General features: G+C 41.4%; 1 protein-coding gene across 1 annotated transcript in view; it reads right to left on the minus strand.

Moving 5' to 3' along the window:
• Nucleotides 1-15,279, minus strand: part of PCNX2 (pecanex 2) — a 147,816-nt gene that overhangs the window by 83,900 nt on the left and 48,637 nt on the right. Inside the window, exons 14-16 of the mRNA XM_071738991.1 lie at nucleotides 14,403-14,513; nucleotides 12,822-12,913; nucleotides 559-668 (exon numbers count right to left, since the gene is read on the minus strand). Coding sequence (XP_071595092.1) covers nucleotides 559-668; nucleotides 12,822-12,913; nucleotides 14,403-14,513 — 313 coding nt within the window. The remainder of the gene's footprint in view (nucleotides 1-558; nucleotides 669-12,821; nucleotides 12,914-14,402; nucleotides 14,514-15,279) is intronic.

Raw genomic sequence — 15,279 nt, forward strand, 5'->3', positions numbered from 1 at the left:
TCAGCCTGCAGGAACTTCTCCCCTGGATCTCCCTCTTGCAATGTCAGCTCTTAATACACACTGCTTTCCCTCAGCTCCCTCTAGCAGACTGTGTCAGAGGAGAAAAGGAAGGAGTTAAACAGAAAGGCACAGCCTGCTGAGAGTGACCCTCACCAAGAGCTGGAATTGAGCCATCCTCCCAGCATGTTCAGCATCCTTTCTCCTTGCCATGGGACTACCCACCCTACCATCTACAACTGCCTGAGAGCCCCTTGAGCTAAATCCCTGTTCTCAACACAGCCAGCACAGAGTTTCCCAGAGGGTGGAATCTGCTTCAGAGAGTTTGGGTTCTGCTCTTCAAAGAGCATCACTGGCAATCTGACTGCAGCACTTCATTTATTTACAGGACTGACCACAAGCAGGCAGACACAGGGAGGAATTTCTGCCTCACAACCACAGAGACAGTCCCTGTGGTTCTGAAAACCAGGCATCACTCTGATGTTGTGCTGTACAGAGCAATCAATAAATAACATGTTAAAAAACAATAAATAATCAATAAATAATCAACAAATAACTTACATCAGTACAGATGGGTCACTGCTTTGTCTGCTGAGGTGATAAGAAAGTGCAACTAGCAGACCACAGAAAGCAGAGAATAGTGCTGGAATGTGTTGTGCATCCCAGGGTTCCTGAAAAGAAGAACAAAAAGCAAAATAGTTTTGTGTTAGGAATGCAGAACACTGATTTTTTGATTTTATTTCTTGAAGTAGGCTAAGCCATACACACATTGTTAAATGCACAGCATCTAAATTTGCACACCATCCACCAAGGACTAAAAATCCTTTTTCATATCAAAGTCTATTATTGTGAAAAAGGCTGCAATTAGAGGCATGTTTTGTGATCATATTATGTAATCCCCCTGTAATCAGCAATTAGCTAGGAAACCACATGAAAGGAAGGTTTTCTTTCCTCTTTAATGAAACACTAGAGGCAAACTCTCATTAAAATGAGATGCAAGTGAAATGAACTGCCCTGCATTTCTCTAAGCTCCAACCTGATATGTGGTTACTTGACCTGTGGCCAGCCTGCATGCAACAAATACCAATGTCACCTAAATTAGTTCTGGCACCTCAACCTGAAATCTTTCTGCTTTGTACATCACATCCAGGCTCTGCTGCCTGGAGGATAACACCCTGGAGAGGGAGCTCAGCACCACCCATGGCATCCCTAAGCTGGGAAAGAAGAGGGAATTTATACTTGCCAGCACACTCTGGGCATAACCAAGATGAGAAACTGCCTCTGGGTGACTTAAACAGATAAAATTGGCTGGAAATAGCAAGAGAAAGAACAAGAAGCTTAAGGAATGCCTGGAGAATCCTCAGATAGAAATCAGGGATCCTAAGACAATAAGATCAAGTCCTGTAAAAAGGATGCAAAAAAAATCCTGTAAAAGGATGCAGAATTTTGTGGAAGACACAGACCCATAGCCATTTCATGTGCTAGGCTTGTTCAATGCCTCCACACAACTTCTACCTGATCAAGTGGATGTGAAGTTAGCAGATCCTGGCATCAGAGCAATTTTGGGGTAGGTTTTCAGAGACAGTGCTTGTAGGAGCTGTGAAACATCTGAGTCTTGTTCAGCCACTACAAACAAGGTGTCTTCTGCAGTATGGCTTCTGCAGGGAACCTTCACACCTTGTACAGGACCAACATTTTCTTTATTCAAACTTTATCCAGTGATAGGCATTTCTTAGCAAAGCTGATTCACATTGAGAAATACTTCATTTCTTTCAGGGGCAATGAGTATCTGGGTGTTTTGCTTTTAAGACCTCACCTGTAACGTGAGGTTTCTTTGGAATTTAAGAATGAAATTCCTATTACCCTAAGGATTGCCATCACAGAAGTGAATTTTCAATTCCAAGAGTCACCTTCCCCTTATCCTACTGAATATCACAAAGATGAAAGTAAGAAGTGTTTAGTACTGCCAAACACTTCTACTTTAAACAGTCATAACAAATAAGAGAGAGTTACACTATATTACTGAGAGAACTCAGCACCATTTGTTTGACAAATTCAACTCTGCCACCCAAATCTACTCATTTCATTGTCCCCAGGTTTGGGGCCAAATACATTTTGAGTTCACTTCTTCCATGCTTCATCTGAGGTAAGAAATTAACATTTTTCAGAACACTGAAGAAAACTAAGTGGAGTCAAAATGTTTTACAAATGGACGAATCAATCCAAATATCCATTGAATTTCCAGGGTAAAAGCAAATCACTGCAAAGAGCCCAGCAACACACCTGGGTATTGAAATGTATCAGTAGCCAGTTGGAGAGATTATTCTACCCTCTTTTTACTGTAAAACTGCACATGGCTGAGTCCCCATTTTAATGTCTCAGGATCTTTTACATCCATATAATTTGTATACTACAATACAGCTTCTGCATTTGGCTGCCCTGTGCTCCAGTTGTAAAATGTCATTGTCCCCTCCAAGCTCAGCTGTTAGGGAGCCAGGAAGGCATCAATATTTGATATGTGCCTCCAGAGGACTTTCCAGAATAATGCCACACAATGCTGTAAAAAAGATGAGGATTAACAACATTGTCCTTTCTCCAACATCAATGTGATGTACCCTGCTTCATTCTATCATTTTCTTCCCCCCACTAATGATGCCTGGTCAAGTTTTAAATAAAAAAGATGGGAAAAACAATGTAGCTGATAATTAGGCAGTAATTCTAAGTGGGAAAACAGGAATGACAGGTCTTAGTCTTGGAAGATGGTGTTATCTGTCACAACAGACAGGCAGTTTGAGTTCCTTACCTCATTTGGTTGAGTTCCATGTAGTGCTTTCATACACAGTGCTGAGTTTGGTACAGACACTCAGGTACTCATTTTTAAAACAAGTGAAATGGACTTAAAGGGTTAAGGAGCAAAGTGGTGAGTTACAACAGAGCCAGTACTCTGGGGCTGGTGTTGCATTTCAACCACAGAACCACCTAATCCCAAAACAATCCACTAAAAAGGAAAATAAAGGTGTCTTTGAACTTGCAAGCTTTTTACCACTGGTAAAGGTGGGAGGCAAATGCACTTTTAAAATGTGATGATAATAGTTTTCTGTTCTACATTATTTATCATTTTTGCTTCTTTCCTTCTTTAAAAAAAAATAACAATGCATCTGGCAAATTCTTTTCTTTCAAAGCAAAGCTAAAATAAATTATGTCCCACTCCAGGGACAACAAGTGCTCTGAACAGAGCAGAGCCAGTGTGGTAATTAGAAATTCCAGGTGCATTTTTTTTTTTTCCTTGTTTTTTTTAATATTGCTCTCTACTTAAAAGACTTTACAGACTGCTGCAGCATCAGGATTGTTGAAGGTGTTTGCATAATGACTTTTTCAATATGGAGACAAACTCCAGTTTTTCACAAAGAACACACATCATCTAATTTTCCATTCACTTGTGGTTTCATCATTATTTGACCAATTTTTCTTTCTTTTTTTTGGTGTGTGTGTGTGTGTGTGTATCTTTTTCCTTCCATCCACTCCCAAGCTTAATCATGGATCTGTGCTATTGCTCATATCAAACAACATGCAGGACAGGTGACTATCAGCCATTCCACATGTCTGATGGTAAACTAAAAAATCCTATATCTGAACACAAAACTTGCTGAATGAGACTGTAGAAGAGAATCCTCACCCCACCCCCAAAGGTATAAGAAAATGTTCTCCATGAGGTTAACTAGAAACTTCACTATTTTACCATGGATCCTCATTTTCAGTGAATGCTAACAACCAGAAAATGTGAATTATTTATGTATCTCATTGCACTGGTGCAGACAAATTCTAGGGAGAGACGCCCACCAGCTTTATCTTCCCAGCATTCATGGAAAACAAAATATTACCTTCCCTGAAGAAGACCAAAAAACCTGACAAGGGATAACCTACAGAATACAGACCACCACCCATTCTGTAATGTTGTCTCTGCTCCTCTGCACCCCCAGCTGCTACCTGTGTTTTCATTGGGGAAATATAAAATGCACAAGGATGGGACTGATGCAGGGGTATGCACGTGTGTGCACTCATCACCTCACACAAGAGAGTCCTTGGATGGACAGTAAGATCCCAGAATCATTTGGGTTGAAATGGACCTCTGAGAGCATCAACTCCAACCCTTGATCCACTCCCCCCGTGGTTCCCAGCCCATGGCACTGAGTGCCACATCCAGGCTCTTCTTAAAAACCTCCAGGGATGGAGAATCCACCCCTTCCCTGGGCAGCCCATTCCAATGTCTGCACCCTCTCTAGAAAGAATTTCTTTTTCCTAATATCCAATCTAACCCTCCCCTGGCAGAGCTTAAGCCCATCTCTTGTCCTACTGGTATCTGCCTGGGAGCAGAGCCCGACCCCCCCCTGGCTCCAACCTCCTTTCAGGGAGTTGGAGAGAGTGATGAGGTCTCCCCTGAGCCTCCTCTTCTCCAGCCTCAACACCCCCAGCTCCCTCAGCCCTTCCTCACAGGACTTGTGCTGGATCCCTTCCCAGCCTCCTTGCTCTTCTCTGGACCTGCTCCAGCACCTCAATCTCCTTCCTGAGCTGAGGGGCCCAGAACTGGACACAGGACTCAAGCTGTGGCCTCCCCAGGGCTGAGCACAGGGGCAGAATCCCTTCCCTGGCCCTGCTGGCCACGCTGTTCCTGAGCCAGCCCAGGATGCCATTGGCCTTCTTGGCTACCTGGGCACACTGCTGGCTCATGGTCACCTTCCTGTCAATCCAGACTCCCAGGTCCCTTTCTGCCACTCTGTGCCCAGCCTGGAGCTCCCCATGGGGTTGTTGTGGCCAAAGTGCAGGACCCGGCACTTGGCCTTGTTGAACCTCATCCCGTTGGGATCAGCCCAACTCTCCAGTCTGTCCAGGTCCCTCTGCAGAGCCCTCCTGCCTTCCAGCTGATCCACACTCCCTTCCAACTTTGTGTCACCTGCAAATTTCCTAATTGGTGGTCTCAATCCCCTCATCTAAATCACCAATAAAGATATTAAACAGTGCTGGTCCCCCCAGCACTGATCCCTGGGGGACACCCACTGGATCAGCACCGTTCAGCACCACTCCCTGGTGTCCCTTCCATCAGTTCCTAACCCAGCAGAGTGCTCCTGTCTGAGCCCTGGGCTGACAGCTTTTCCAGAAGAATGGTGTCAAAAGGCTTTGCTGAAGTCCAGGGAGACTCCATCCACATCCTCATCCCCCAGGAGGGAGCCCTAATGGTACCAGATCAGGGTGGTCAGACAGGACCTGCCCTGCCTAACCCTGTGCTGGTTGGGTCTGATCCCTTCAGGGACGCAAGAACTGCAGGCAAGGCCATGAAAACTCAGGTTTTACATCATGCTGAGTTTATCTTAAAAAGAAGTGCAGATTTTTTACACTCCCATAAGTGACATAATTCTGTAAGGGTAACCCTAGGCCTTATCAGATTCTGCAGACATAATTTATTCTGTTATACCTGGACAGTAACTTCACATTACCCACACAGAAAACAAAGAGAATAACTATTGATGTCATGACTGCAAACATTGTTCACTGAAAAGTGTGATATCTGACAATTCTCTCCAAAATTAACACTCCTAAAAGCTCTGGAATGAGCTTCAGGAATCTCTAAATTGCCAATTACATCAAATTGACAAACTTGGTCTTCAAAACCTCCAACAAGACTGGAAGTGTTTTTTGCAGTAGAAACAAAGCTGTCCAATAATCCAATACTTCTATTTTTGGTCACTTACACATCCAGGAAAATTCTGTTTATACACATGGGCCCATTCAGTGCTGGGTTGAAATTTATTTGGGCAGTTTTAGCAGATTGAGGGAGATTTATGCTTGCAATTCTTTCCCATTATAAAACCCTGTGACAAATATTTCAAAATCATTAGTAGGCAGATGAAGCCTGCATTGATGAAAGCAGGGATCAAGCAGCATTGTTATTCTGATTAATGAGTTTAAAACTCATTAAACAACAAACCAAACTACTTCATTGTGAGCTGAGAATGGTTTCAAATACACACAGGATTTTTAGTAACTGTCAATTAAAACAATAAATAAGCTACTTGAAACATTATATTCAGGTGTAAGGTAATGGAAACTATAACCATCATTTTAAAAAATATGCACTTACACAGAGCTGGAGCAGGCACCTGTGCCACATATGAATACATACAGATCAGTTTAATTTTGTAAGATAATCTGCAAGTTCTATAAGCAGTTTTTTTAGAACAAAAAAAACCAAAATAAAAAAAAAGCAAAAAAGAAAAAAATAAGCAAACAATCCAAAAACCAAAACATACAGGGAAAAAAAAACCAAAGGAAAAAAAAAAAAAGAAAAAACCAAGCAAACAAAAAACCCAGAAAAAGCCCAAACACAAAACAACAAAATAAAAAGAAAAAATTAAAAAAGAAACAAAACCAAACTGAACCACAAATAACAAAGTTGAATGACAAACTCAGGCTCTGGGTATGTTTCAAATCCAAACCATCTGACAGAAATGGAAGGCAGAAGAAAAGGAGTGATTCCAGAAGCCTCTGGGGATGTGCTCTTCTGCCCCACAGCAAAACACTGATGTGCTGGAATGCTCAAGACTGATATCAGGATGCCTAAATTCAAGACTAAATATTTGAAAAGAGAAAGAGGGTGTACTGAATTTCTTTTTTTTTTTAATATATATTTAATAATTCAGCTCAGACCACAAAACAGGTTGAGTGGGAACCAAAAATCAGCATATCAGGCAATCCTAGTCAAGAGAAAATGGTACAGAAGTTTCCGTGTCTTCCATATGATGGAAGTAATATCTGAAAATAGAAATATTTCCTCCAGGAAAAAGAGATAACCCTTCCATATATCAAAGGTACCACAGCTATTTGAGCTGCCGATTTCTGTTCAAGATTACAGGACTGAAGCTGAGATCAGAAATAAAGCCAGGCTGAAGAGAACACAGGTAATTTTCAACTTAAGTCAGTTACCCAACAGCTTCAAAAAAGTGGCTGGCTGAAAAATTGCTGCTGTGAGATGTAACAATCCAAAGAATGATCAAAAGAGGTGATAAAACCATGCTTAGGATTTGGAGCTTTTTATTTAACAAACCTAAATGAAAGAACTGGAGTAATGAGTAATGATATTTAACAGAGGCTTGGGACATACAGAAACTCTCAAGGCAAGCAGGAAAAAGATTTTTACACTTCAGAAGCCAAGACATTTACCTTCTCTCTTGGCTGAGAGCTCTCAGTCCTGCTCTATGTAAGGCTGGATAAGCAGCTGGCATCACATTTCTTGTGACAGGAATGTGTCCTGGGATAAGATGCATGAAGAGATGCTTTCCAGCACCTGAAAGCTGGAGCAAAACCACCTCTGCATCACCTGGAGAACATGACTGCAAAACCAAAATCTAACCTGGTGACTGCAGCATCACTCAAGGGAACAACTGTTCCCCAGCTATGATAGATAAGGCCTTCCAAACCTCCACTCACAAAGCACTCCTGGGGCTGACAACCCAGAGGAAAAGTGTCCAACCCATCAGTTCTCAAGGCTGCAAACACATGGAAACCTGGAATTCCAGCTATTCTGTGTTTTGAGGTTTTCTGGAGAAATTGCCTGCTGGAATTTTAGCTGTGATCCACTGTACTTTATACTGTGAAAAAAAAAAGCTGGGTTTTCTTTTTTAAATTTGACAGCTTTACACAAAAAGAAAACCCATCAACCCAGCAGTAGCACCACCAGTGGAGGTCCCCACAACCCCCCAGCTCCTCCCCAGAAACAGGCACAGGTAAAGGTGCTGAAGATGGGAGCCAATGGCATGGAGGAGCCCTCTGCTTCTCAGTCACCTTCAAATGACACATCCCTGGTTCCTCCTCCAAGTGCCAGTCCTGCAATTCAAGCACAGGTCTCCTCCTCACACAATGGGTTTGAGTCTGCCCCTGTAACAGACTGTGCCCTATTGCAGCTGTGGGGAAAGTGCATGTTTGGTCACTTAAAACCCTGTGTTGCACCCGGTGAGCCACGTGCAACCACCCCCCAGACACTTCTGACCAAGTCTTGTGATGGGACAAGTAACCAGCCTGACACATGATCCAACCTGCACAGGCACTGTTAGCACAAGACTAGAGATCCATCCATCCATCCATCCATCCATCCATCCATCCATCCATCCATCCTCTCAATATAGAATCATAGAATCATAGAATTGGCTGGGTTGGAAGGGACCTCAGAGATCATCAAGTCCAACCCTTGATCCACTCCCGCTGCAGTTCCCAGCCCATGGCACTGAGTGCCACATCCAGGCTCTTTTGAAATATCTCCAGGGATGGAGAATCCACCCCTTCCCTGGGCAGCCCATTCCAATGGCTGAGCACCCTCTCCGTAAAGAAATTCTTTCTAATGTCCAACCTAAACCTCCCCTGGCACAACTTGAGACCTCTTGTGCCCTCTTGTCTTACTGAGAGTTGCCTGGGAAAAGAGACCAACCCCCCCCTGGCTCCAACCTCCTTTCAGGGAGTTGTAGAGAGTGATGAGGTCTCCCCTGAGCCTCCTCTTCTCCAGCCTCAACACCCCCAGCTCCCTCAGCCTCTCCTCATAGGGTCTGTGCTTGAGTCCCTTCACCAGCCCAGTTGCCTCCTTTGGACCTGCTCCAGCACCTCAATCTCCTTCCTAAACTGAGGGGCCCAGAACTGGACATTTATGTGCATTTATGCCACAAGATAGAATCATTTAGAATTAGAGGGAATGGCAGGGCCAGAAGAACCCCTTGGCCATGCCAGATTTCCTCTGCAGAGCATAGGATGAACTCTAAATCAAGAAGACTGTCTAATAACCAGGCAACTTATCTAAACAAAAGGACAATTATTAAGTTAAACTAATGGAATGTCTACACTGCAGCTGCTTTCTCACAGAGACTCAGTTGGTTTTGTACAACATAATTCAACAGCAAAATCAGCCTGGAGAAGGCTGAGGATTTCAGGACAGGCAAATTGCCTCAATTCTCAGGGCTCATATTCACATGCTGGAAGTTAACTTGAGTACTTACAGTATTTTGTGGACATAACCAAAACAATTACTTTTTTTTTTTTAATTGGAGTTCTAGAGCAACAAATTAATTGCTGTGAATTTGCCATTCTAAAATAATTTCAAAATTTTACTGCAATCAAATGATTGTGCATACCTATACATAGTTTCTGTTCTACAAATGAACAACAAAAATGAACTTTAAATAAATACACCATGTTGACTTTATAAAAGATCTCTGTTGTTATTTCTAAAAATCATATGGTAAACTATTCTCCTAATTAACTTCTTCAGGAATAATTAAAATGCACAGAGAAATGAGGATAGACTTTTTCAGCCAGCAAGATTATAACTGGAACACAAGAACTGCTAAGGAAGGAGAGGCTCAAGCCTGATACCACTGGAATAGGTCCTCAGCTTGAGCATTTGATGTGAGCAATCATTCAGCAGTAAAAAGCACACAGACACTTGGAGAACCATTCTCCTCTGCAATTTATTTCAGGAAATAGAACTCTGCTAGTTACACCTGCTGAGCTATAAGATGTTCTGCCAATAAACAGCACTTATATTCGAGGATGCCACATTTCAGCCAAGAAATAAGTTTTGCAGCCCAGAAATCCTGTGTCAGAGAGAATCTATTCCCTGCCTTGAGTGTTTTTGATGGTGAAGGTTTTTTTGATCTCCATAAATATTGAAAATTTTGCTGCGTTGGTTTTGCCAAACTGAATAGAAAAGAGTAAAATAAAAATAAAAGTTAAAGTTAAAAAAAAGAAAAGAATAGCTGTAAAATACAAGTGTGGAAGAGATGCCATTTCTGTCTTAAAAGAAAAAACCATGTACTTGGCAGCACTGCACAAACATCTCAATGAAACAGACTACAGCTTTTGCTCAGTTTTGACTTAAACTCTGCAATTTCTAGTGCACCAAAAATGCAAATCTTCATTGAATTGGGATCAGTAGTTGTTGCTTACTATGTATCAAAACAGTTCTAGTTCCTAAAAGGGGCATTAGGCCACCTTTCACAGTGGTACCTATTGAAGATCAGATTTTCCTCTCTGATTTAAGCCAATTCCTACTCCTCCTCCACCAACCAAAGAATCCTTCTCTTGCAATGTTAGAGACAACAGTTCAAAAGGAAAAAAATCTCTGGACCACCCTGAAGGACAAGCAGGATTAACAAAGTGCTTATTACATGACTTACAGAAGAAAAAGATGTATGAATTTGCAAGTACCCTGGTAAACTGAGATTATGGTCTGAAGGCAAGTGGAATCATCTTTACATGCTTTAAATTTACCTCCTCAGAAGTGCTTTCACAAGAGCAGTGCCATAAAAATTAAAATTAACTATAATTTCTGTGTGAACAGAAAGTCTCCACTTAATATTGTTAATTTACAACAGATACCTTGTAAATTTTCACAGCACTCTGCAACTTTAGGGTAGCATTAAAATTGTATTTCTAAGCAGTTTGAAGTGCAATCCATGAGGAGGAGATTGCTTATCTAAAAAGCCACCTGCATGCTGTAATTTAATGTTAGGTTGTGAAAGGAGTCTGTAGAATAATTTGAGACTTTTCTTTAATACTGTTTACAAAAACTATTTTTTAAAGCTTCCATCACACAACTTTCCTGCCCTCAACTAACCTTGGGGGAAAGAAAGGACAATTTCCCCAGATATCTGCCTATTGGACAGTGGTTTAAATCAGTGCCTTCCTTCCATATAACTCTTTATTTTTCTCCTGGTTACTCAACCTGTTACAGATTTTTCTCCCTCTCTTCAACCTTACAGTAAACTACCTTCCTCCAGCCCAGATGCCAGTTTCCAAATTACTAATATAGCCAGAAAACAGTAGCAGAAATAGTAGCCACTTTAGGGAACTGCTTAAGAAGCAGCTAAACTTTCTAGCATCACACAGCTGGGCCAGCTCAAACCAGTATAGCTGATATACTGGGTGAGCCTGGCCACAGGAGATTCCCTAGGAGCACACCACATGTTCAAAGACATTGAATTTAAGGTCTCTTAACACAGCTCAGCAGCTGAGCTGCCAGAATTTATTGTGTATGGACTCAAGGCACCCAGGGGCAAGGTCAAAGGGTGGCTTTACACATTTTTACCTCACTCTTGGGAGTGGTTAAAAACCCATGCACAGACAGCTCTGATCATCTGCAAGAGATCAATTGACCTTTTTTTATTTAAGGCTTTAAATAAAACTTGTATTTTTTAAGTGGCAAAAAAAAAGTCACAGAAATCCTTAAGTTCCTTGAAGAAATTCCTTAAACATGTGATCTCCCCTCTCATCTGTGCAAATCACCAGCCTGGGTGATGACATGATACAGGTTTTAGAACCTCACACAGGTTTTAGAAGCTCACACAGGTTTTAGAAGCTCACACAGGTTTTAGAACCTCTGTGTGCACTACACATGAGCAAGCACCACAAAGCATCCTCTTCACATATGCCTGGAAGGTGTCAAGTGCAGCCTGTAAATCACTACACATCCTGGTGGGCACTGAGAGCATCCAGCCTGTAATGAAACACTAGCCAAAAAAATGTCCCTTAAACAATAAATTTTACCACAGGTCTAAGGCAGAATCCTGGTCTTGCTATAGGCACTGGGAATTTTTAAAGCAGACTCGATGACAGATGGAATTGCATTGTTATTTTTGAAATAAAGCAAAAAGAAAAATTGCAGAGGACATTTAATTAACTGGGGGAAAAAAAAAAAAGCTTTAGATTGAATATGCCTCAAAATACAGCATCTGCCAAATAAAGCAACCCTGGGCATCACTGGGAAGGGCAATTTTGCCAGCATCTAGACCCATGGTACAGCCACATCCTGAGCACCACACACTACTCACAATCCACATCTCAAGGTCATAACAGAGTAAAAGAAGGCAGAGAGCTGAGCTATCAACTTTAGTTACTTCTGACAGAATGGAGCTACTTTTTTACAAGGAGAACCTAGAAAGGCTGAGAGGAAATGACTGGGAGGGATATGACTGATGCCTAAAAACTGCAAAGGCAGTGAATATAGAATAGTTCTTCCACAATTCCTGCAATACTAGGTAGAGGGAAGGCTTGGTATGATTAGATCAGTTTATAGCCAATGCAGAACACAGTGAACATTTGGAATTTGTTGGCACAGAAAGTTGTGGAGAGAGGACCAGGACATTCAGGAAGGGACTGGGCAAGCTTGCAGACAACAGGTTCACAGATACCAAATGAATGAAACAGGTGCATTCTCTCCACCATCCCAAATCCAACAGTTGTGGGTACTGGCAGAATATTAGGGGAAAGTGTGGCCAGTCATCTGGCTTGCATGAAATTCCTAAACTGTCTTTTCCCCATGGATGCAGGCACAGTACTGGGTTTGGGTTCCACTCTCCACTGGTCTGCCCAATCAAGAAATGTAAGTTCTTAGGCATACTGCAATAAAGCAACAATAAAATCCTGTATTTTTCCCTCCAAACAAACCTTACTAGGAATTTCTACCAAAATCACCAGCTTAACAGAAGCTGCAGCTGCAATACCAAGGCTGCTCTCAGTCTTTGCAGTGGAAATCCAGTGGGTCATTTCAGACTGATGCATGCAAAAGCCAACCAGTCACAGGTATCAGACACACATCTACTCCAGTATTTTTACCAGTTCCAATCTCTCTCAGTGTAACTAAGAGGCAGAACCTGAAAAATAGCTTGTAAAGCTTATATTGATAAACAACAATGACAAGATAGCACCAAACAGTGCTGGTCTCCTTAGATTATATGATTTTTCAGCTTGGCATTTTGAATTTTTGCTGTGTTGTTTTTCTGGCTTACCTTCACTGCACTGAAGCAGAAAGCATACAGGACAACCAAAACCACAAAACTTCGAGAAATGCTGTAGAGAGCAGACACAAACCCAGCAGCAGCTGAAAGAGAGACATTACAGGTTGGTGAATTTCTTCTTAAAGAAGAATGTGCAGTCAAAGGAAAAAAAAATGAAATAGCTTTTGTATCACAAGAGGTATACAGATTAAAATCAGATGTCACAAATCTGGCTGTTGATACAACACCTTCAATGCCTCAAATGAGCTCACAAAACTATTTACAGCTAAGACTGAAAGTCCAATGCTATTGCACCCTGTGTGTTTTCCATTGACCTGAGGTCCCAGTTTGTGCTGAACACTCTTTTGCCAAAATATCAGTATGTCCCTTCATGCTGCCACAGAAGAGGATTGAAGTGATCAATTAATCTGGCAATTTTCTACTTGACCTCCATGCAGATTTTTCCTTCTCTCTCTTGCCTCCCAGACACAGTCCTTGGTATCATCCAAAAACATCCTAACCTGCTCAGTCAACCAGGAGTTGCACTCTATCTCTTGCTTTAACCTTCTCTGAGAGGTCCCAGAAGAGAGGTAGGAAAACCTGAGATGGAATCAGGAGTTCAGCAGTCTCAAAACCAAAGGCTGCAAAGCCACACTCTAATCAGGGCTCAGCAGACACTGGAATGATCATTGTTGATGGGATAAGGGCTTTAAGGATGTTATTTCCTCCAGGTCTGTTATGCTATTTATGGGACAAGAAGGGAAAAAAAAAAATCATCTGTACTGGTTGTAACCTCTCAGCAAAGGCTGCTAGAGAAGCAAGCAGAATGATGCAGCAAGCAGGGTCTGTAATATGAAAAGTGCTGAGAATGCCATAACCAGGATATAAATGTCTGAGATGCTTTCCTGCAGGCTGTCTCCAGCCTGGAGGGCAACAGTGGAGCCTTCCTGTGCACCTTGCTTTTCAGTTTCACCCAAATGGAATCCAGTTTGCATCACTCCAGCATCATTCCATGAGGCAAAAGTAGTAAATAGGAACAAGAATGCAACTTGCTTTTGAACCAAACTAGGATGACAGGATACCCCAATCTTCTCAGCTACTTAAGCCATGATAAAAAACAAAAACCACTACTATCAACTAAAAAAAACCAAAACAAACCCACACACACACACAAAAAAAGATAAACCATCTTTCACAGGCTTTGTTTAATCTGACTGAAGTAACACCAGAAAATCTCAGATCCAATATATTGTGAATAGGACTTAGCATGGAACAATCCAAACTTTTTTTTTTTTTAATGGAATTTTAAGAAAAATATTTTATTTTTTCTTGTTTTATTAATGGAGAAAATATTCACACTGGGCACGCCTGGCAAGAACTCCCTGATGTCTCAGTCACATTTTGCAGCCTATAGCAAAAACTGTATACAACTTTGCAAACAAAAAAAGAAATCTAATCAGAGAAGTCTTGTGAACATTCACCTCACTGTTAATCATCTCTTTGAGCTTTAACCTGCACTGTGCTTTAAAGCAAGCAATTTTATACTCTACTATATAGTTATAAGCCCAGAAAGGGATGAAACTGGCTACTTACCAGAACCACCAAAAAGCAGCATGTCTATTTGCTCCAAAAGATAGATAGAGAAGGTGTTGATTTGAGGGAAAAGACCAAGAAGAGAAATTGCTGGAAAGCAATATAAAAACACTGAAGAAAATAAGAGGAGATATGTTAGAATACAGCCCTACATCACAGTGCATCCAAAACAGACAAACAGGCATCAGACCAAAATAAGAAACTGTTGCAATAAAATCTGAAAAATCACTTGTGAGATACCTGAACATTAGCAGCAACAATTAAACATTCCTTCTGATGTATTCAAAATAATATGATAATTCATATGTGAGAAACAAAAGCTCAGAGGTTAACTTTAAGCTTTTTAATTTTTACAAACAGTGGCAGACTAGCATTATGTGGCCTTCTTACTGTTTTTAAAATACTTTCAAAGTTATATTTGTTCTATTTAAAATACAGAAATCTCCATTTGCAGATTCACAACTTCCTCATTGAACCTGAGATGGTTCAAGCACAGGTATAACAAGTCAATAGTAACAGACAATAAACATTTTAATGGCTAAGACCCCAAGTATCCTCACCAGCAGACTCTTCAGGAAACGTGTGAAAATAAGACAAACCTATAAAGAAACTTCCCCAGAATATTCCCCCAGCTTCCAGCAGTATGGACCTTGACTTTGCAGTAGTGAAAGAACACTGAGAACAGCACAGGAACCCAGGGCTAAAACCCAGTCTGACACTGACACCTTTATGTAGCCTCTTTCTGAATAGAAATGCTGATTTAAATTGCTTCCTTACAGTCAAGGAAAAACAGGAGTCATAATTTAGGTTAATTAGGATGCTGGCCTAATGTTCTGTCCATTTCCAGACACTTCTCCTCCTCCCCATCCATTTACTC

The sequence above is a fragment of the Heliangelus exortis genome, chromosome 3 (assembly GCF_036169615.1).
Source record: "Heliangelus exortis chromosome 3, bHelExo1.hap1, whole genome shotgun sequence".
NCBI lineage: Eukaryota > Metazoa > Chordata > Aves > Apodiformes > Trochilidae > Heliangelus > Heliangelus exortis.